General features: G+C 32.3%; 2 protein-coding genes across 2 annotated transcripts in view; both read right to left on the minus strand.

The window, feature by feature from the left end:
* Positions 1 to 24,714, minus strand: part of Mwh (multiple wing hairs) — a 131,962-nt gene that overhangs the window by 86,258 nt on the left and 20,990 nt on the right. The window contains exons 2-3 of the mRNA XM_026631216.2: positions 15,403 to 15,607; positions 15,105 to 15,242 (exon numbers count right to left, since the gene is read on the minus strand). Of these exons, the coding sequence (XP_026487001.2) occupies positions 15,105 to 15,242; positions 15,403 to 15,551 (287 nt within the window). The 5' untranslated portion in view covers positions 15,552 to 15,607. The remainder of the gene's footprint in view (positions 1 to 15,104; positions 15,243 to 15,402; positions 15,608 to 24,714) is intronic.
* On the minus strand, positions 1,693 to 4,987 carry LOC113394047 (uncharacterized). Its single transcript, XM_026631218.2, has 6 exons — positions 4,520 to 4,987; positions 4,204 to 4,405; positions 3,925 to 4,098; positions 2,878 to 2,943; positions 2,515 to 2,593; positions 1,693 to 2,084 (listed from the first exon to the last, which is right to left on the minus strand). Exons 1-6 carry the CDS (start codon positions 4,522 to 4,524, stop codon positions 1,807 to 1,809), a joined length of 804 nt encoding a protein of 267 aa, XP_026487003.2. The 5' UTR covers positions 4,525 to 4,987; the 3' UTR covers positions 1,693 to 1,806.

Consider the following 24,714-nt stretch of genomic DNA (forward strand, 5'->3'; position numbering starts at 1 on the left):
GTATAATAGTATTAAAAGCTGTGGTCATGTCGAGACTAACGATTGCGTTGAATTTTCCGCACCCCACGTTTTTCCCCCGCGGAGAAAAGTCGGCGCGTTCTCGTGGATTGAACTTACTATATCGAAAAAAGTAGTCAGCGGTGCTATTCTTTAAATCTCACTTTCCGTTTCACTTCTGAATTTACAATGAAGACTTTATTTGTTATTCTGTACCACGAATGAGATCTATACTAGCGCCACTTTGTGAGAGTCAAAGTGACGCGAACGAATATTCAGTGAGAATGGTTTTATTTGACATTAATAATAATCGACAAGACCAAGACCAGACTGACTTCTGGGACGTGACACCGATGGTCCATGATTTGATTATAAGCGTGGCACCCAGGTCGGATCTAAGGTATACACTTTTATACAAATTGCGTACTGATGTTTCGCGTCGCCAAGCACCAAATTGTTCTGCAAGATTTTCACGGATTTTAGGCTGACACGAGTGACCGGTCATGAAAGAAATTCAACTCTTACACTTTTCACAATAGGTCATTTATCAGCACTAATCTAGTTAAAGCCTTCAATCACAGGACTGTTGAAATCTACCCAATATAACAGACAATTTTGTTTTCATTAAGTTTGATCTATTGCTAATGTTTGTGGTATGAAATTCTTTTAATTACAGATGTTTTTTTTAAAAGTCACATCTCTGGAGTGATTTGTTGCATATATTATTGCCGAAAAGATTTTCAGGCTAGGAATGTTATGTTGGTAAATTCAAAAGTAAATCGTAATATTTAATTGTGGTTGCCGACATAAATAGGATGCTATATATGCATGATAGTTTTACATTAAATTATAGTACATATTAAATTTAACAAATCTATTTATTGGGTATTGTTTTTAGCAGTAAAATTTTTGTTCACTATTATTGGATAAAACATTTTACATCAGGCTTAAATGTGACATGTTTATATATTCAGGGTTTTCTGCCTGGAACTCTATTGCATAATCAGCTGCATACTACTACTCGAAACCGAGTAGAATGAACTAATTGTGGTCTAAACGCATGTTCAACCTGTCTTTTAGTTCAGAGTATTACGTTACGATCTTGCATATTGCATTAATAATTATAGAATGAAGCTGTGTCCTACAACATAGCATATTGCGCAGGTTTGCTTGCTTAAATTTTAAGTAAAAATGGCTTACCAACGAAAAGCTGTTTAAATCAGGACCTATCAAGTAGATCTGTCACTTGAATTCAGAACTTGCGTTGAGATAATATTTTAAATATGAAAAAAAAAATTGTAGTAACTTCCAAACAAATATTTAGTATAAGGGACATAATATCTTAGATAATATCTCGAACACAAAAGAGATAATGTCTTACTATTGCCAAAAATCACAATGAACAGCTATAGGTTGGATAATATTTCTTATATGAATCAAGGATGAACTGCATGCTAAAATATGCTGGCATCATCATAATAAATGTATTCTATGCGGGGCCAAGGGGGTTTAAATGGTAAATAATAAAACACTTTTGTATAAAAATAACTATTATTCGAAAATAATATAGAATCTTATAAATTAAATAAATAACAATGTTACTTGAAGTCGGTGATATGTAGTAGACCATATTTATTAATAATGGAGTAGGTCGTCGATAGATTAATCGAAGACATACTCCATTATTTATATATATTCATTGTTAATCTTTATGGACGATGGTAACTACGTACCATAAGGTAGCCTACTTGCATATATCTCACTATAAAAAGTCTTTTTTTTCACTATAAAATAAAATAAATCAATTTATTAATTATATATTTTCATTGATTCCGCCAGTGACTTCAGTCCCTCCCCGAGAACCTTAAGGCCTTCCCCGAGAGTTTTATGTGCTTCTGCTTGAGCCTTGACTCCATCTGCCAGCACATTGTGAGTTCGGGCCATTTCTTCCATCACCTTGACAACTCTCCCTTCATGTGCTAACCGCTGGTCCTCTAACTTCAAAAATTTATCAGCTATGCTGGTAAATATAGAGCGTCGTTGTGGTGGTAATCTTCTGACAGCTCGAAATGTGCGTAGTGTAGGAGCTTAAAAATAAATTAAGGTAATTATTGTTAAAAAAAAAATCAAAAACCAATTCAGATTATAAACAAATCTAATTTATGAACCATTATGTATATTTATTAATAGTGCTTATTGCTTGGGAGGGATTTTCAACCCTCTTTTGTTATGTTTGTTGCAATCGCACATTGTGCAACCAGCGTCCCCAGGTCCACCATATATGAAATATCAAGAGAAAAAATCAAATTAAAAGTACAAAAAAAATCAAATTAAAAGTACAAAAAAAATCCCATACTTTACACCCTTAGAGTGGTATTTTTACTTCAAAGTTAAATGTGACTAAACGGGAAGTATAAATACCTAAAATAATAATATCAAAATGGTTCATAAATGATGGAGTAAAAAAATACCTCCATCTTTTTTTGAAGATGTTTAAAAAAAGAATAAATTAATTACAAAAAGTTGCACTTGTACTGTCACCCTGTCTTTCTTCTGTCGTGGCTTCAGGTTGCATTGCATCATGTTCTAGAGAAGGCTGAAAAAAATTAAACAAAAAAAGAATATAAATATACTCTAATACGAACACTTTAATTGAATAACAATTTACTACTATCTGCACACGGCTTTGCATGCATTTGAAGAGAGGTTGTGCATGTGTATACATATAATTCTCACGATATAAAGTTATTTATGTTCTATTCTAGACTATTATCAATCTCAGTATTAAATTCCATTCTGATCTGTTCAGCTGGTATAGCATTACAAACATCCATCCATCCAAACTTTTACATTCATAATAATAAATTGACATATTCTTACCTCACTTTGCTGAGGAGATTGGTTTATTTTGATGTTTGTAACATCAAAGCCCACGTTTACATTATCCTAAAAACAGTTTTATATTATATTTATGTGCAGAATGAATACTTAATATGTCGATTTATATGAAAAATAGTTGCTTACAACAATAAATTAATTGGAAACATAATTCTACACAAACATCAGAGATCAACAGGTATGTTAATTAAATTTAAAGTTAAAACAGAAGATATCATAATATATAAGATATACTTTAAAAAAATACTGTTAATGATAATAACAGGTTTTTAATTCTGGCTCATCAATTCTTACATGAATTAAAAAAAAATTAGAAACTTTAATAATAAATACATCTGCATAAGACACAGAACAAAAGGATTATATTTGACACGTATTAAATTTTCTGTTTTGCAAGCTCAAGTTGATGCAATTTTTTAATAGGTATACAAACTAAACAGAAAGACATACATACATTACTAAAAATATTATTTATAGATTTAAAAAATGTTTCTAATAGTATTTTTTTTTGTACCTTAGGTAGGTGGACAGGCAAATGGTTACCACTGCCTGATGGTAAGTAGTCACTATAGATGTGTAAGAAATATTAAACATTTCTTAAAACATCAATGCCACTAACCATGGAAACTAAAATGTTATGTCCCTCCAGCCTGTAATTACACAGGCTGGCTCACCCTTTCAAGAAGACCACAACAATACTAAATATTACTGTTTGTCTCACCCTACCACCAAGTAATTGTAGTGTAATACATGTAGTATAATGTTACAGTAACGCTTTATATTCGACAATTACGAATATTTATATATTGTTTTAAAATTAATATATATTTAATTATGTAATGAAATAGAATTAACTTACAGATGTTATTAATTCAGTAATTATAATTTATCAATTCAGTAAAATAACATTAATAACTTTCCCTGTATTTAGATATATGTATGTATCGATGAAAATAGATGCTTTCCGATGGGACTGGTTCCTACTTACATATGTTACAAGGTAAATAGGAAACAAAAAAGCAAACTAACATCAAAAACTTGCAATTGTAGATGATCATCTCCACCACCCCACATTAGTGCCACAATCCTCTCTTCGATTTCAGATAACTCGGGATTATCTTCCAATACCCCACCAGACATACGTCTGGCAGCATTACGTGCAGCACATTTCTTTTTAACGGCGCTTTTTTTATCAGCCCAATACTAAGCAAGGAAAACATTAAGTACTCATTCTACATGCATTATTGTTTATAAAATAATATCCTCGACTTATAAATGCATGGCTCTACTAATTTCAAATTCTCATACCTTTACCCATTTTTTTCTAGATTTAACTGTCCCTCCTCGGCAGCTATTTAATATGGCGGTAATTTTTTCCCATTCTTTAATAGCTCTAGCTTTGGCGCTAGGGTTTCTCACAAGTCCTTTAGCCAGGGTAGGTCTCTCCTCTAAAAAGGATACTAAAGCCTCTACCTGGACTGCCGAGGGGTGAGAAACACGTTCAATGAGACTGAAAAAACATAAAAGAAGGAAAGTTTTATTATTGTGATTGGATGTTGTTCAAATAAACAGAACACATTAAAAAGCTAATAACATTGAAATATAAAAAAATATATGTACTTACTCCATCTTCGGGATTTCTTGATAAAATTTTAAGTTAGTTTATTTTGATAAACATATTGATATAAGATATACAATTCAAATTTGAATTTTCAACTTACAAAAATTGACTTTATAAATAGAAGTTGACATTGATAACGCTCTTCTTTTAACAAAAATGATATGCAAAGACACTCTGTATACAGGCAAATAATAGTAAAAGTAGTCTGATTTTGCGTCACAAAATTGTTTAACCTAAAAATGAATTATTCGCAACATATTTTGCATAGAATATGACGTCGTAGATTTTTCAACACTAATTTTATAGAAATATGCCTAACTGAAAGGTTTTTTAGATACCGGCAACAAGAATCTCGCATTTCACTTCACATGATATAACATTTTTTTACAGAATCTTTAATATTGTTCAATTCCGATGAGTATCGTTGTGAGTTCGGATATGAAAGTGATTACGAATTCGATCGTGGTTTATACATACTTGCATCACAGACTATAACAGCGCTAAATGGCTTTAACATTAAGAATTGCTAGTGCTGTCATCTGTTATTAAATTCACGAAGCTAAGTGTTCATTATTCTTGAATTATTACGTGCTTATAAAAATTTTCACTAGATGACAGCAGTAACCTAAAACACTTGTTAAAATAATTTTAATAAAAATCATAATTTTGTTAAATAAGTCGTAAGACAGTGACATCTAGCGGTAAGATTTTTATCCATCTTGTACATTGTACGTAGTTGTTATTAATATTACTAGATGGCAGCATTGCCGTATAAATTAGGTTGGCTTATTATCGTATCAAATAAAAAAAATATATACCGTAATATTGGCGCCTAAAAGAAAACTGTATGGAATTTCATAATTGTTACAGAAAAGTATTTTTTTATAAATTTTATTCCACATTTCATAATAATCATCATCACTTATACAGACAAGGATTTCTGCCAATAATTAAAGCGTAATATATTTTTTTATATATGACATTTTTTATATATGATTATGCTCAAATAGAAAAAAATAACTGTAATAAAACCAGACAGAAACGAGAAAGAGTGTCTATAATTTCGATAGAAACAACGGACACTGCAGAGCGGCCGTCTTAGCGGGATTTTAATTGTTTAAGAGGCATGCGGGCGGTGTATTGTGCGACTATTAGCGAGAAATAGAAATTTGTTTATTTAACATGATTTTATTTAACTTTACCTTACTTGTGTGATTTTAATTATTCAAGTAAATTTTAAATTAGTTCCACCGATCGCTTGAGTTAAAAACTTGCATAAATTTTAAAAAACTATAACACTTATCAATGACGATATGTTTTTTTTTGCCTACTTGGAAAATAAACTACGAAATGAATATACCTACATATAATTGAAACAAGAAGATGCAGCACGTTTCGGGAAAGGTTTTAGTAAATAATATTACTATATTAATAGCAGTGTCGATATTAGAAACTATATTATTCGCAGTTACGAGCTCATAATATTTATACTATTGATTTTTACAACGTGAATTTCATTCGCAATGTTTTTTTATTAACCAATATAATATACTTAATAATATTGTGTATTGCGGCACAGATTAAATAAAAAAATCGAATTATTTATTTTTAGATTAACTTTTTGAGCTCAGATGTATTATGGCAAATTGCCTTCTCCAATTTATCTTTTCCAAACAACCAAATCTCAGAGAGATTTCAGATACATAAGCCAGGTGGTGTATACATAGCTACTTTTAAAACTAGATTTAAAACTCATTTTCCAATAGATCCATTTCGGCACTTCAGCTTTCATTACCTTTCCACTAATATTATATATAAAATAACAATAAAAATACCCCGACACTCGGCCACACATCAAATCAGATCACGAAAATAAAAGAGTTTCTTTAACGAACTGAGGCGTTACTTGATCAGTTGAAAACGTTTGAGCACTTTACAGATTAAAACTTTTACATTCTTGCTTTTAAAAGATTTCGAAACAATTAACGAATAGGAAACCTTTTCACGATTAAGCTGTAACCGTGTATTGATTAACAGAAAGATCCGCGGAAGGAATACAACAACAAACAACAATGAACGCGTTCCATTTTCACGGAGATGTCAAATGTCAATAATGCAATATGCATTATTAATTCAAAATAAGCTCGCCCGCCTATTTATCCTTTATGAGGACAATTTTTTAAATTCTACGCCAACATCCACATCCACTTTGGATGAAATGGATGCCCCCTTTTCTTTTTCCGAACTTCAATGTGCGTTAAATGGTTTATCTGATTCTACTCCTGGGGAAGACGGCGTTCCTTACTCTTTTATTTCTAAATTAAATGATAAAGCGAAAAAATGATTTTTAAATATAATTAACTAGGTTTTCATCAAAAGAATTGTCCCGCAATCTTGGAAGACACAAATTGTTATCTCGATCTTTAAACCGGGTAAGAACCCTTCAGATTGCAACTCACATAGTCCTGTCACCAACAAGGTCTACAAGTTTTGCTGGTCTGAATTCCAAGTCACTCGGGTATTATTGGAAATGAGACGGCTTCCTCATATGCTAAGATTGCTATCCAATCTGGTTCATCTGAGCATTTTGTCAATTCCTCTCGAGACTTGCTCACTCTTGCGAAAGCACAAATGGATAAATCCTGGAATGATTTTTGGATTTCATCAAAATCGGTTAAGGGTAAGTTACAACCTGAAATTCCGAGGCGACCTTGGTGAAATGAAATCACAGGCACGCTGACCGTTGGGTCACTTCTACTATCTGTCGGTTACGCCACGGCCATTCATGCACACCTACCCACCTAGCAAAGATAAGAGTCCGAGATCACTCGCTGTGTGAATGTGGCCTAGAGGAAATTTCCACAACCCATATCCTGTTCCTTTGTCCCAAACTTCTTCATCCCATTTACGACATTCTCCCTCCTAAAGTCCCTCGCTCTGTAAATGTTGAATGTTTTTTGTTTGTGTTTAGTCCATTTTTGTTCTTTTTTGTGTAAATATATTAAATGTAATAAAATTGGTTGTGAATAGTCCAATTGAGTGTTATATCTTAATATATATAGTTTAGAGTACTAACAATTATTATTAATTTACTTTATTATTAACCTTTAATGTTTGTGTTGTTCTAGGTTAAGGATTAACAAGGAAATTGTTACTACTATGCTAGTCCTCAAAATTTAATTGAGTCTGTTACCTCAACCGTACCGATCAATCTTTTTCGGGTCTTCTCCATCCTACGTGACATTGGCGAAATAATCTGTGCCCTGTCGGCACAACTAAAAGCCATTAAACTAAGACTTGAATTGAATTGACATTTGACATCTCCGTGAAAATATTTTGTCAATCAATTAGTCAAAAAAAAGACGAAAGTTTGAAACGAAGTATTTTATGTTAAAAGACAATGAAATAAATTAACAACTTTTGATAATATTTAAATGACAATAAATTAATTGTTACTAATAAGTCACGTGAACGAGGCTTAGTGATAGGATCAGAAATGAGGAAATCAGAAGAAAGACTAAAGTCACGGATATCATATCTCGCATAGAGCATCTAAAATGGAGCTGGACAGGACACATGTTGCGCTGCAAGTTAAACAAGTGGAGCCAACAGGTGACTCTTTGGTATCCTAGAGAGAACACCAGAAAACCAGGGCGTCCAAAGAGTAGATGGAGTGACGATATCCGCCTAACCCTGGGACCATTTTGGACTAGAGTCGCGGAGGATCGAGCTCAATGGAGAGAGCTGGAGGAGGCCTATGCCAAGAGGCACGCCGAACTGCGTGACATATTATAAATAAATAAATAAATAAATATTGTATTGTTTGGTATTTGTACTGTGGTTCGGAATAAAAGAGCTTAATTATAATAAGTCACGTGTAAATTAAAACAATAAAAAAAAGTTTTAATAATATTATATAAACTGCGTATATACTAGAAAGAGGCAAACAGAAAGAGAGAGCTAACGATACTGTAAGCCGCGTAAAAAAAAAATCATTCCGATATAAGGTGGTGAATGTTTTTTTATTGTTTTACGAAACGCTTTGAACAACTTGCAACTTGCACCAGTTGCGGTTAGAAACATCCTGGGAGCTCCGCACTTTGGCTTCGAATGCTTGAGTTTTCTTGGTCTGCATGTATTATTGTCTTTATTAAGCTGCGAATACATTGCAGTCAAGGTGCGAATACAGATTACTGGGACTGCGTCAACGTTTTTCGAGGTAAGTATAGGGTAAGTACAGTCGGGGTAAGAAAAGGTTCGTCACCTTAAGATCTATTTTCGTGGGCTCAGTATGAGCGATGACCTGCTTTACCGATTAAGTTGGACATATTGCGACGCAATGTCATTATAAGTAGCATCTAGCAAAGAGTATAATAGCGTTTTAAAGCTATAATAATATTAAGAAGAAGCCGTCAAACGGGATGACAATTACCAACTTTTCACGAAACCTCATAGCCCTTCGTGAATGCTCGCGTAACATCGGAGATTAGGACATTGTCTTGTCTCTTATAAAAGAGAGTGCATAGTAGTAATCCTACTTCCTACTAATATTATAAACGCGACAGTTTGTGTGTATGACTGGAATAACATATTGGGCACTTTTTATCCCGGGAAAACATAAAAACTTTCGGGAACGCGGGTGGAAACGCAGGACGGAAGTAGTAAATAAAATAGTAAAAATAAATAGTAATTATGGTAAAATTTATTCATTTAAACAAATCTTATTTATTTTATTAAAAAAGAGTATATCCGCCATTCATATCAATCACAGCTAGTAGTCGCTGTCGCATTGATCCAACAAGGCGAGAGCATATGTCGGTTCCTCTAAAGCTCTCCCAAACACTTCGGCAATGTTCTAAGACAGCTGCTTTGGTTCAATCGTTATTATTTATCCACCGCTGCACCATCAAACCCCATAGATTTTCGATAGGGTTTATATCCGCCGCTTTTGCAGGCCAAGGAATCACTTGACACACCACTTCCCAATCACTCATCACACGTCACGTAATTACATTAACCGTCACTCAAAATAACGGCCGAATAATATTACAAGCGTTTTTATTCTAATTGTTGTAAAACTGCAAGAAAATACATGCCACTGACAGACTTTGACAATTCAGTAGAAGATATAATATCTAATTTAAATCTTGCAATGACTAATTAGGCCATTAAAAAGGTTTCATGTTGTTATGACACTAGACGTAGTCCAAAAATGTTACATTATTTTGAACCATATTATCATATGTTTGTTTAATTTTATATTCAGTTGTCTGTTTAGTGCTTTAGTTTCAAAAGGTACTAAGTGTTTACGACTTGATAAAGGAATGAATTTGAAAACTGACGAAGGTTTTCTTACTCTGACTGTACATATATGTTGTTAAAGAATTTAACCAATCTTCGCGATTAAATTGTATACATTTATTTATTTCAATGTTTCGTGTACTAATTATGGTCCAGCGAGAGATCCTTTGAGTTATAACGCTTGTTTGTTAACGAGTATCATCTATTCTCGCTAGTTATTTAAATGAATCCGTATAGTTGCTCTATGCGAGTTTTTTGGCGTGTCTTCTCGCTGGAGGCTGCTTTCCGAAACGGTATTAGAGTTGAAATATAATTTGTTGACGATTCAAAAATGAATTATTTTTATGTTTACTTCAATCAAAAACATTTGATTTGAGAAATCCGTCAGGAAAACATCACAACAGCAGATAATGACGTTAAAAAGAAACATTTGAAAAAATAATTAAAAACATCCAAGGTTTTTTCTAAGAAAACAGTGAATGCATCCTCACGAATTCTCCATAAGTCGTAGTAGAAAATAAACTTGTTTTTTTTTTTAAACATTTATACAAAATTCCAATGGCCGTGTGTTCAACTGAAGCCGGGAGGCAAACGTGAAAAATAGAAAGAATTCTTTAAGCAACTGAGCAACGTTCATTACTTGAGTGCCATTAAGAGTTTAAACGTTGAAAAAGAATTTCATGTTAGTTACTTTTTTAAGAACTAAGACACCTCGGTGTTTATACGCGTGAGTCTTAACTGGAGATTGCGGTATCCAAACGGACAACACGCTTTGCTTTTCTTCTTAATTCGTATTGTTTATTCATTTCATCCTCGGTAGGCTTGGCTTGAATAATTCAACGACAGCGATACTTGCCACGATGCAAATTTTATATATTGAATAGTGTTAAGAATTAATTATATTAGTAAAAAGTAGTAAAATTGTTTACTAAACCTCATTTTCTTTGATTAGATATTATATACCTAATAATTTTTTTAGAACAAATGCACCTTAAACTATGATTGCGGGCTCAAGGCAAGCACCACTACATTTTTATGTGCCGAATGTATGTTTATAATTCATCTCGTGCTCGGCGGTGAAGGAAAACATCGCGAGGTAACTTGCATACGACTAATCTCAATGAAATTCTGCCACATGTGTATAAACCAGCATTGGAGCAGCGTGATGGAATTAGCTCCAAGCCTTATCCATAAAGGGAAAATAGGCCTTAGCCCAGAAGTGGGACAGTTTCAAGCTGTTAGTTTACTAACTTTATATACTTTTGCACGAATAATATTTATATTCTTATACGTTATTTTACAAAACAAATCAAATACTATAATAGAAGGATTATTATTAAAAGTAATATCAATTTCATATCAACAGCACTCCCTCTAAATTAGCAAATTCCATTTATTGGAAGATAAACCGTAGGGGAAACCAATCTGGATCTTACTAATAACCTAATGGGACGCTGCAGTGTATTTGCACTGATGCAATCAAACAGCACTTATGGTAATTTAAATATCTTCTATACGAACTTTTCCGGAGTGCATGTGTTGTAATATGCCCTAAAATGCAATTTAGAAAAGATGTTAGTTAAATTAATCCAGTAAGATATCTTTGGGAAATACCCTTAGTATCTTTGATAAGTGAACTCTCCAAGAATAATATATGTATGTCGTTTTGTCATTATTACGGATATTGTAAGGCTTTCTCTATATTTTATAATAGGAACTATTGCCACCAGGTGGCGCTGTGCAGATTTAGGGTGATGAGCGTTTGACATGCTTTCATTTCAGTTGCTCACCTGATGTTGGCCGCGACAAAAACAAGGTTTAATGTTGTAATTTATAATTAACCATGATTTTTGTGGTTATTTGACACAACAGTGATATTCGAAACTCTGTTTTATTTGCAAGATATCCGCACGTCCACAATATGTCAACCGAGAATGTAGGCTTTAATCAATTTCTGAGCTATCGTACATTTTTTTCTATGAAACGTTCGTCGTCCTACCTATTTTATACCTGATGGTAAGTCACCACTGTCAATAGACATTGGACGTTTCAAATTTAAACCATTCCATACGTCGCCAATGCATCACCAACCTTGGCAAATAAGATTTATCCTTGTGCTAGTTACACTGGCTCACTTACCTTTCAAAACGGAACAGTACTCTAAGTATCGCTGCTTGGCTGTAGAATATATGATCAGTGGGTGGTACCTAGATGAGCTTGCACAAGGCCCTACCAGCAAGTGCAAATAAACATATACACCTATATTTATTAATAAGTACAGATTTGTTTCTTATTACCTCCGAGCTGAATGTATATATGTTGTGATATGCACTACGCGAAGGTTGTCTGGAAGAGATTTCAGTTTTAGAGATAAAGGACGTCCATTGCTTTATTATATTCTTCTGTTGAATATTATCAAATATACTTTATTTTACAAAAAATAACCGGCTAAGAACATAGTTATTTTTTCTATCAATTAAATAATAAGGCTTTATTAATAGTAATGGATTAAAGGCAAGGTCGATTTTATAGAGCAATGCAATTAAAATTTTTAGTTACATTGCTCTGAAACATAATTAAACATATTGAAAAAGCAGACGTAATGATGATTATGATTTGCTGACAGATTTCCGCAACGGCAATCTCAATGGAAACTAGCGAACTATGCAGGAAATGTTATAGTACAGAAGTCTGTGTACAAACACAGTGAATTATTTATTACCTCACTCTTCTAATCTGATGGGATGGCAAATCAGACGCGACTGACAAGAGTTTAGGCGCAGGACCAACAGAGTCGTTATGTGCTTTCTGAGCAACGAAATTGTTCACACTTTCTTCCCGACTTCAGGCTGTTGCTGATAATTATTCGACAGAAAATACTTACTATTAGTTTGCCAATAATACTACTACCAATAACTTTATATCAGTCTAGGGTTTCAGCCCAGGAGCTTGGGATTTGCGACAGTATATCTAACCACTAGACCAATTAAGCCCTAACAATTGACACTACGGCACATTCCAGAAAAATTGTCAAGGCTTAATGCGCCATTTTAAATTTACTATGACGTCATTTAGCCAGCCGATAATCGAGACTAATAACATATAAGCTGTCAAATTAAATTACATCATATTGAAGATATACGGTCCATTAAACTAAGAATTGAATTGAATTGAAGATATACGGGAACAGATAAACAATTGAACACATATCTGCTGAAATCGAACACTACTTTTGGCTTCGCCGTAGTCGAGTAGAAAGTGGAAAAACAAAGAGTTTTATTTCGCTTTTCCTCAATATGAAAAGCAAAGTAAATAAAACAATTAAGTCTAAAGACCGACGTTATCTTAACGATGGTTAAAAGGGAATTTTTCAAAAGCCGTAAAGCGAAAGGATGAGGTTTAAGAGATCCTTAATACGCCTTTTAATTAAATTTCATCTTAGCTTCTTAGCAGATAAGTTTTATCATTCATCAAATTTTTATATCAATCACGATCACGCGGTCGCCGCTTTTTGATGAACTTAAAGTTACTTACATTAATCAAGTTATTTTATTGCTTTAGAGTTACTTTTATTAATATAGATGAAGGGTTTCTTGTAATTAATGACAAACATATGTTTTTATATCTTCGAAATCCTGTTTTATTAGTTGACATACCTGAAAAGAAAGAAGAGATTATTGAATATAACTATGGAAAAACACAAATACAAATTGTGATAATTATATTTATAACATTGTATATGAAAGTTTGGATGATTCGATGTTTATAATGAACCTTGGAATATTGACACCTTATACTTTAATTTAAAACATAGCTTATCTAACGTTGAAATCCCCCACTCAATCAAATACCGGCGAAACCATGTGCAGAAGCTAGTAAGAGAATATTTATTAAAACTCTCTCTCTCTCTGTCAATATTTGTTTCTTATATGATAAATGGTTTAACTAAAATTTTACTTAATAGGTTTTTTTTTTCTTAACGGAATACATATAGATAAAAAATAATAAATTATATGGTTACGGTTGGAATTGAATATATCTTTTTATAAATAAATCGAATGGTATATTGCTCAACATAATTATGTTCAACATCATAAATCTGTCATAAGCTTATCAGGTGAAATTTGTCAAAGCTTTGAGATATATTCCAATGAATATAGTCTGATTTCATTTCATGATAAACCATTAGTTTAGGAGATTGGTCAAAACTATTGCAACGATATAAGTAAATATTAATAGTGATTGTGTTTGTTGTTTTATTGGTGTAATTTTATTTTTATATATTATATAAGAGAAGTACCCTATACGTCTGGTTGATTTTTGAAAAAATTCAAAATAATACGGAGGAGATTGTGAAAAAAAAAACCGATCGTTTCCGCTATTGTTTGGTGTAAACATGTGTTTATAAGTGTGTGTAGTTAGCATCTCACAAATAAATTTTAGTTCTCGTGGCGTCCAGCATATTTTTGCAGTTTTTGATATGTTTTGACAATATTTCCGTCGATTTAATTATAAAAATCGCACTTTGAAAAATTGAGATAATAACTTTGCAAATAAATTAGAGGTAATCGAATTTCGAGAAGGTTTGACAGGTTTTAATTAGTTTTAAAGCAAAGTTGCGAAGAGTTCTGGTTTCTAGAACTTATTGATTTTTTTAATGAATTATTTATTGTTAAAAAAATATACAATAAAGTAGTACTTTGTGAATACTTTAAGTGCCTACCTACCATTTATTGATATTAGGCTAAAATAGGCAAAAAATGGCGGTTTTTGTATGGGTGAACCTTTAAATATTTATTTTGTTTTGTTTTTAGTATTATTTGTTATAGCGGCAACAGAAATATATAATTTGTGAAAATTTCAACTGTCTAGCTATCGCGGTTCTTGAGGTTTCTCAAGCCTGGTGACAAACAGATGAATGGACAGACAGCGAAATCTTAATAATAGGGTTCCGTTTTACCCTTTAGGTACAGAACCCTAATAGAATTAGGTGAGATGCTAGCATTTTTTTAAAATTCCACCTCTGTTAATGGTTCCAAAATATATCTAGCGTATAGATGCTAGATATATTTTGGAACCATTTTGGAAGAAGAGTTCCAAAGAGTTCTTTTATGCAGAAAATTATTTAATTTGACTTTTACATAAGAGAAGCGCTTACATTTTTTTATATATTCGTTGAAATCTGTATGATAAACATTCTTTAAAAGAGATAACGGACATAAACAATATCTTCATTTTCCTAACATATCTTGAAATACTGACATATAAAAAATTAAGTAAGTTTTACCTGACACAATCCGCAGCGCAGTCCCGAAGACGACAGTAGCTGCAACTACAGGCTGAGTAACATGAACCGGAGTCCAAGCTCACGGAGTCGAAGTGTCGCACTCCACCCCCAGAACTAGGAACTTGGGAGCCACGCCATCTGCAATTGATGAATGTTAAATGGTTAAGTGTCATAACATACGTTCAATGTGTTTAAACAGGTAAAAAAGACAATACTCCGTGTTAAGGTTCATCTTATAATGGTCGATAATTCTTAACTTTTTAAAACGATTAGTTAAATATGTCTAAAGTTATTGTACCTTGTGCTCTTTGAATCCATATGTTCTACAACTACATTCCAAGTTCTGTGTATGAGGTACAGAAGGAAGAGGATTCTAGAAGACTCCGGATTTGGGGCTTCTCTTTTCGACCACTTCCGACTGTTGGCGCTGCTGAAGCCGTTACCCATTTTTCGTTCAGCTTCAAGGCATTTGAGTTACGAATGTTGTGTGATGAATATGGGGCCTGAAAATGTAAACGGTAAATCAATTTTTTATCTCCTGTGACTGCATCGTTTTTCGATTGATTGATTCGTTTGCGACAAATTGACAATTGTTTAGTACGAGGGCGCCGACTAGTATAATTTCGTAAAATCGTCTTGTAGATTAATACAAAAAAATATCTTTGTGACTTTATTAGTCAGAAATAAATGATTGAAATAAATAAGGTTCGATGGAAACCTTTCTCCCGACGATAATATATCAAACAAACAGAGAAACATACTCCACAAATCCAACGCTTTATTTCGCGGAGATACACAAAATTCTTTTCCGTGAGCCACTTGACTAAGAGGCTCCAACAAAGATAGTATTAACTCAAATTTATCTCAGTCCGAGAGCCGATGTTACGGTTTTTATTACTGCCGACTCTTGTTCCAAGTTACATTAATATTGTTGAATGATATAATGACGCATTTATCATATATTTCTTGTTTAGCTTTGGCTTTTTCGTCTTATACCACTAATAAATATATAGAAGGCGTGGTAATCTCTTAGAGCGAATTATTTCATTGTAGTTTTTTCAGTTAGTAATTCTAGAAATGTCGTCGTGATTTTAAATAGTTATAGGCAATTTATTTTTAATTATAGAGTAGATTTCGCCCACATTATTAATGGAGACTAGCCAATTATGCAAAATATGCGCACAAGTTTGTGCGCACATGTGCACTATCTATTCCCGTTGCGACCGGAGAGAATTAAGGCGTAGGACCAACGCTTTGCGTTCTTCTACACAATTCCTTCTTTAGACATTCGATCTTTTTCGACATAAAAACTCAATAACTTTTTTTAGCTGAACCTAAGGGGCTGCACCCAGATCCTCGAGATCTGCGGCCTTATATCACCAATATATATAGCCACTAAACCAATGAGCCTTTGGTGAGATTTCCTATCTTCAAAATGTACTCCATAAAGTAGTATACAACTATATATATGAATATTTTTTAAAAGAATAGTAACAATGCCCAAAATTAATTAAAGAATTACTAATATTCCTATTTACCCCTCCTTTTAAGCTTATCACTTATGTCAGGAGTGGGTACGACAATAGCCCAAGGGGTCAGGATTGATCCTGCGACTTTTTTACTAAATTATTGCACTATTGACACTTAGTATTCATATTATATATCATTTCGATAAAACTATTAGAATCAAGATCGATCTTATGCAACGTTGAAGATACAAACACAGATCATAGTTCTACAATAAAAATCTAACACTAATTATATTTCATTAGATCGTAGATAAGATTGTTCAAATGATTAAACCGTACAAAAAATAACCAATTCATCAAATATTCATATAAATATAAAATCAAATATGCTGTGAAGGGTACTTAATATATCAATTAAAAGTTTATTTTTTGCTGAGAATTATTCGAATACGGACAGGATTAAAGTTAAATAGTAAAATAATTTAATTTAATTTGTAAAATTATAAATAAAAATGTAACATTAACAAAGAAAAAGAAAGATATTTCCAAATCGTATAATCAATAATGTACTTCTGATGTAACAATCGTGATTAAGATTAAAACCAGATCGATAACCTCTTTTTTTTGAAGTCGGTTAAAAAAATCATGAATTTCATTGCGTTGGATGAGCAAGTGGGCCACCTGATGGTAAGTCGTTACCACCGCGCATAGACAATGGCGCTGTAAGAAATATTAAACATTCTTTACACCGCCACCGACCTTGGGAACTTACGTCCCTTGTGCATGTGTATGTGCATGTTGGGCATACTCGCTCGCTCACCCTTCAAACCGGAACACAACAATACTGAGTACTGCTTTTTAATGTTCGAATATCTGATAAGTGGGTACCTACCCAGACGGACAAAGCCATACCACCAAGAAATGGTCAAGTTTACATAAGCTCTTAAAGTGCAACATTTTTATCAGCCCTTTTCATGGGTTACGGGATCTGCTGCAAGTAGCGCGACAAACGATCATAACATCAAAAGAGCCGAGTGCTGCGTCAACTAATTTAATATTATACCGCGTCGCAGGATACGTAAAATAAATACAAAATTTTATTATAGAATAGAAATATTAATCATTCCTTCCGCCAATGCGCCACCGATCTTGGGAACAAAAACGTTATGTCCATAGCCTGTAATTACCCTGGCTCACTCACCCTTCTAACTGGAACTAAATATTGTTGTATCTACTGAAGAGTACTACCACCAAGTAAAGTGCATTGTAGATGACTATGTAATTGGTAATTAACGGAGAAAAAATAAACGCGTTTAATCGTTGGTAAAAAAAAAGAAAACATAAATTGTTAAAAAATTTTATGATACTTGATGACTATTTATACTTGCATTTGAGTTAAGATGATTCAAGATTACAATACGTTGTTTATTAAGAAAAAATCTGTATTTTGCGAAACGTATCGTGCAAACATCGTATTCTGATACGAAATCCTCTCAACTCAAATACAAAAAAAAAAAACAAAAATCAAAATCAATTTCTAGTTTACTCGCGTAGCTTCTTATGAGGGTTGATTTATAATTAACAATATTTAATTAACTATCAAGGTACTTGTATGCTTGGAATGCCAAGAAAAACCAATAACACTTCCTCAGAAAGAATTCGCTTCCGTAATTAAACATCCACGAGTAATAATTAGTAAATAATACATTATATATTTTATTAGGTAATCGCAGAAGTAAATCCTATATAAAAGTCGTAAATAAGTCTGGTAAAGTCATTAATCTTTGTTCAACGTAAGAGATTTACTGGAGAAAGTACGAGTAATTAAGTTTTAATTTGAGATCAAACGAGGAGTAATTTACTTTACCGAGTGTTTGGAATGTATCGTTATTTCAGTAACTGTCGTCTGCATTCTCAAATAAATGTATATTATGAAATTGTTTAACCACTTATACACTAATTTTAGTATTCAATATTTTTTTATTATTTAAACTTGCAGTTTAGAGTTTTATACTGGTATAGTTTTTTTTTATTGTTATGTTCCTGTCACAAAGGTTGTCTGGAAGAGATCGCTGTAGCTTTAAAGCCGCCTTTGCGTGCTTTTAACCTGATAAATAATCCCTTGCAATTATTATAGTGCTTTTTTGTTCACTGAAGTTTAAAAATAAATGCATTTTTTCTATTTACACCAATTATTGCCAATCAATTAAAATATTATTATTCAAATTGTAAAAATCAAGCACCCACCAACCTCTCATCAGCTGTTATCATGATGGCAACCAGCCATACTCTGTGTGGTTGTGTTCTGGTTCAAATCAAATCAAATCAAATCAAAAATCTTTATTCAATATAGAAGTGTTTACACTTGCTTATTGATTGTCAAAAATCTACCACCGGTTCGGAATTTAGCACCTCGGACCTGAGAAGAACCGGCGAAAGAAACTCAGCGGGATATTTTTTTTTTTTTTCATTTTGCATGTACAATAATTATTATATTTTAGTTATTTGAAACAGCCTGGAGGCGATCATTTCATTCCCAAGGTGTGCAGTCAACTAAAAAGTCATTAGTGTTGTAATATCCTTTAGCACACAAACGCTCTTTAACGATTCTTTTGAATTTTATAATTGAATAATTTTGAACGTTTTCTGGGATCCTGTTGTAAAAACGTATACATTGCCCCAAAAAAGAGTTACTAACCCTGTGTAATCGGGTACTTGGAGTAACAAGTTTATTCTTGTTCCTAGTGTTAATAGAATGTACGTCACAATTTCTGGGAAAATCGTTTATGTTTTTGCGTACATACATAACATTATCAAAAACAAATTGAGAAGCGACAGTCATTATTTTAATTTCTTTAAATTTATCTCTTAACGAATCTTTTGGGCCCAGGTTATAAATTGCACGAATAGCCCTCTTCTTGTTTGGAAGGTAAGCGAGCAAGTTTAATAACAGGCACATATTTTTAGAGATTCAACGTTTAAGATGATCCCGTTGTTAGTGGAGAAATTGATGAAGATGATAAAATTCTGCACACTCTTAAGCAGTATGTTGGATTAACATCTATATCTTCTTTCGAGGAAAGGAAATTTACAAGACATATTTGGCCGAAAAGAGAAACATTTTCAGCTGCAATTGTAACTATTTAATAATGATTTCATACATTCGGATACACATACCAAGTCTGATAACAATTTATTATTTCAAACAAATAGTATCCGAATGAGTTGGGAACGGCGCAATTCTAATTTATATAAAATAATCGACTGTAGCATTGGCTATCCCAATACACCTCGTAAATCTTCCTCCACAATGACCAATAAATCTAAATTCAATGGGTTAGGCTCTAGCGAATATTAAACTTGCAAAACTGAGCGTTATTTGTTTACTAACGTTTGTAACGATCAATGGCTGAGCTAGATTTTTAGAAACTCAGTATAATAAATAAAAAAATCCTTTAACTTTTTTTAATGAAATTTAATAGCATTCATTAGATAGTAAATAAATCTTATAATATCAGAAAATCACTTTCTCCGTGCGGTATTAATTTATTCCTTACAGAACAGCTTTGCTGATTTTCTGGAAGATATATATTTATTGATCACGATTTATAAACAAATTAGTGTTAGAATTATCATTTAAAAACAAATATATTTTTAGAATAGTTCATTTCAACATATATTTTAATTTATTTATAAAAATCCAGTCTCAAAACATACAACTAAAATATATCTTGCTTGGAAATCGACTAATACTGACTCTATTCTGTATGTAAAGGTACGTTCACAATGAATTTCCTTAACAAATCGTGACATAGTTACATATCTCTTTGGTATTTCGAATTTTGCAAGTCGTCTCAAACCGGTGTATTGGAAGTCATTAAGAAATTTGCATGCTCCGTTGATTAAACCGAAATCCATACATAATATTACGTTTAAATTTGATATTGCTAATGGATAGAATTTCATATTGATCGTGACTGAACATATTGCATTATATTTGGTTCAAATAAAATTAGAGTGTAATTGAATGATTATTGAATTTTCAATTATCATACGTTCATGAACGAGATCAGCTTCATTTTAGGCTCCCCAGTGTCATAGGCTTCACAGATGTTTTGAAGAAGGCTAATAGTGTTTACAGCCTTGTATCTCTATAAGCACGACAAGCTGTTGGTTCTGCGTTAAGACCCCTTAAGTTTTCTTCGGTTGTCTGATGGCTGTCTCGTGAGTTAGGGAATAGACGCACTTGTGTTTGCACAGACCTTTGTGCACAACAATTGAGATCGGCCGTCGTTAAAGAACTCAAACAAGAGAACATCGTTTTTTTTCATAACATAACAAGCAAATTGGTTATCTGAATAGTGTTGTAAATACTTGTAATGTATCACACTGCATCAGTCCGTTTATAATATTGTTTTGTGATGCCAATGGTGTTTCAAATAAATAAATACGAAGTGGTCACTACCGACCATAGAAATTTGGCATTATGAAAGATCAACCCCACCCTTATATTGGTCATCTTAGGAGCCAGCATGTCAACTATCGTTAGGAAACTAATATTGTATTGAAGTAAGCTTCAAACTCCTCAAGAGGATTGAACACTTTGAACGGCTCGTATATATGACAGTGTCTATATAGTCTATGCAGATATATATGTATAGAAGAGTTGTTTGTTAATGGCATCGCGTCTATGGTAGCGAAGTAGACATTATGATTTTGTTGAAGAAAAAATCAAATGTCACCAGTGGAACATGTCAGCAGTAATTCACCATCTATTATTTATTTTATCATCTATCTATTTTTATTAGAAGATTGATTGTTGATGATTTTGTTGATGGCTGATTGTAATACTTTTTATTAATTACCTACGAATCAAAATCAAAATATACTTTATTCCAGTGCAAGCTCTTTTGAATCGCTATTTCACAGAATTGTATTATAAAGTTTTCACCGGTTCGATTTGTAGATTCTACCGAGAAGAATCGGCAAGAAATTTTTTGGTTGGTTGGTTGTTAATTAAATGCAATTAAATTTATATAATATATCCTACCTGAAAAGCACCATCATTTTTCAACATCTATGTTATAATCTCGTGTTGAGTAATATGCCTTATTTATTATTATTTTTAACAAACGAATCGAATTTATAAATCGGCAAATTTTTTAAATTAATACATTAGCCATGATGAGTATTGATAAAGGCCATCTTGTGCCTTTGTATAAATATAAAATGAATTCCGCGCAAATGGACTTATAAATAAAGCAAGCAATCGCATAGAAACTTGCATAATTTACTATTGAAGTAACAGTAATCGAGGCGAGTAGCGGACACAATGAATGCCAGTATAAAGAAATTATCATAAATAATATATTAGCATATAAGAAGGCATATCAATAAAACCGAGAGAGAAAATTAATTGGAATCGATTACGCATTTATGGTTCTCGGTATAAAATTATTTGAATGAACTGTAAAGGTATTTGATGGATATGATCTATGTAGGTACAACCAACAAAATTAAAAAGTATCCATTAGTTGAGTAACATTTATACGCACTTTTGAATCGTGATTTTATAGGATAAATTAAATTTAAATCTACCGCCGTTATAAAATCAAGTGTCTTTAAATAAATTTAATAAAAATATATATTTCTTTTTTAATTTTAAATTGCCGTTTTTAATTTGATCTAAAGCTGTTAACTGTTCGGAATATGTAGTCAACAAGAAGAAACTTAATAGATTTACTTTTACTATTTTTTTTTTGTTACAAAGTTTTTAAAAAAATGTGTTCACTTTATTTTTTTTAAACAAAGTATCAGTCATATTTTAGTCAAGCGCGTATCACACCAGACCATAGATATGACAGTAGTCAAACGTTAGCATGTAGTAAATAAAAAAAAAAAATACTTGCAATATTTGTTAGTTGATTTGGATCAAATCTTGCAAGCTGAATTAGAACTGCTTCTCATCATGGAGCTCACAATTTTACACTTTCAGCTTCGATTAAAATACATTTTTGATTAACAGAATAGACAATCAATTTTGTATCTAAAATATTGTTTTTTTTTTTTTTCATTTAAATTTTAAGTCTAATGAACGTGTTTCATTAATTATTCTTTGGAACGATGTTCCTTTACTGTAGAATAAACTGGCAGAAATCGTCACAGAACACTTTCCTCTCTTTCTCGTTCCTTCTACCTCTGTCTTGAATATATGGTTTTATTTAAATTAAATGTTATTTAATTATATTCAAATATTAATATATTTAATACATATTATAAAGCGAGAGCAAATTCGTCAAGTAAGGTGTCGGGACAACACTTGGTTTTTTTTTATTATAATGATAAAATTGATATTTTACGTAAGACATACATTGTAATAAATTTTAATAGCAATTTGTATCAATAATAATAGCTGTTATCGTCTCTTATGTAATACCTTTTTTCAATATTATTAATGCGAAAATATTGCTGTTTGTCTGTCCGAGAACAGACGAACAGTCAGACAGACAGCGGCTAACCTGTTCAATCGATTTTTATGATTTTGGTATGAGGTAAGTTTGAGTCCCAGGTAAGGACATTTATTAATGTTTGACACCTGAAACCTGGCCGAACCCTAAAACGAAACCGAAGTCGCGGGCGAAAATTAGTGTGACAATATATTACTCAAAAATTGTAATTGATGAAATCATACTCCGAAACAGTTCTATATTTAAGGAAATCATTATACTCAAATGTCTGTTTAAGAAAAACAGTTAATTTCGTTTAAAATGTAAAAGTAACTGTCGATTTTCATTTAAATATTCATACATCAATAAACTCTCAAAATAAATATAATTATAAAAAAGAACACGTATTTTCTCTCGAAAGTACGTCTAAAGAAAAACAGGTATTTATTGAAAACGCGGCAGTGATCGTACATTTCCCTGCGCGTGCGCACTAGAGCCTACTTACCCACTCTACCTTGCTAATTACCTGCTTTAGTAAACACTAAACGTTTTTCTAACTAACGTTCATAATGCACTTCCGGTGTTTTCGATTTAAGTATGTATGATCGTATGTTGTAATGTTACATCACTAGTTATAGTCTGAGACTTTGTCTATGTATAATTCATTAAAGTTTTAACAGATATTCATTTGAATTAAATACATTAGTTACATAGTATTTTGTTTATGTAATGAAATATATGGATGGATGATTTTTATTCCTGGAAAAATTATAAATGTCACATTTTGGCTGTTAATGTCCCTTTGCTGGGAAAGATCTGCGGGTTATAATTTAAAAAAAAACGTACATTTTATTCGATAGAGACTGGTTCCCGCACAATATTCCGACTGATGATTATCAGCGGCATTTGCTTGAATTTGGGATTTTGACCTTTGGCGATAAAGTTTCAAGTGTTTTATCCGTTAGACAATTAACCATTTTGAGTTATCGTTTACAATGATTGGTGCGCATGCGTCAGTCTGACTATCTAGCCCGTCTGGGTAGGTACCACTCTAACAGTTATACTTAGTATTGTTCAGTTTTGGTTTGAAGGGTGAGTGGGCGAGTATATATACAACATATACATAAAATCTCAGTTCCAGTACCAGGAAATTAATATTCATTTGTATGTTGATACTCACGCTGCGTAATACGAGTATGTATGTGTGAATTACGATGAAAGCCCTTCTGGGTCTAGGTCTCCTGCCTGTACTACACTTTTGCTAAAACCATTGACCGACACAGACAGAAATGCAGACTATTTGAAACAATTTAAACATGAATTTAAAAAAATAATAATATTCTTTTGTATTTTTTATCAATGTACAGACATTATTTTATCCAATATTATATGTATGTATTTTGTTATTTAGATTATGCTAAGCTAAATTATGGACCACCTAGACAACATCCTAGATTTTAGCATCAACTTCTTAACGGGTTTTAGCACTTTCTCCGCTTTTTACTACAATTTTCATATGAACGTAACCTAGAAAATAGTTATATTGATTTAACCGTGGAAACGAAACTATGCTAGAATTTGTATAAATAACAAAACGCTTACCAATACTAAAATTAAATTTCTTGATATTTTTTATTTTTTATACCTGAATATATTCAATATAAATCTCACGTTTAAAAAAAATAACATTGATAA

The sequence above is a fragment of the Vanessa tameamea genome, chromosome 9, assembly GCF_037043105.1.
Source record: "Vanessa tameamea isolate UH-Manoa-2023 chromosome 9, ilVanTame1 primary haplotype, whole genome shotgun sequence".
Classification (NCBI taxonomy): domain Eukaryota; kingdom Metazoa; phylum Arthropoda; class Insecta; order Lepidoptera; family Nymphalidae; genus Vanessa; species Vanessa tameamea.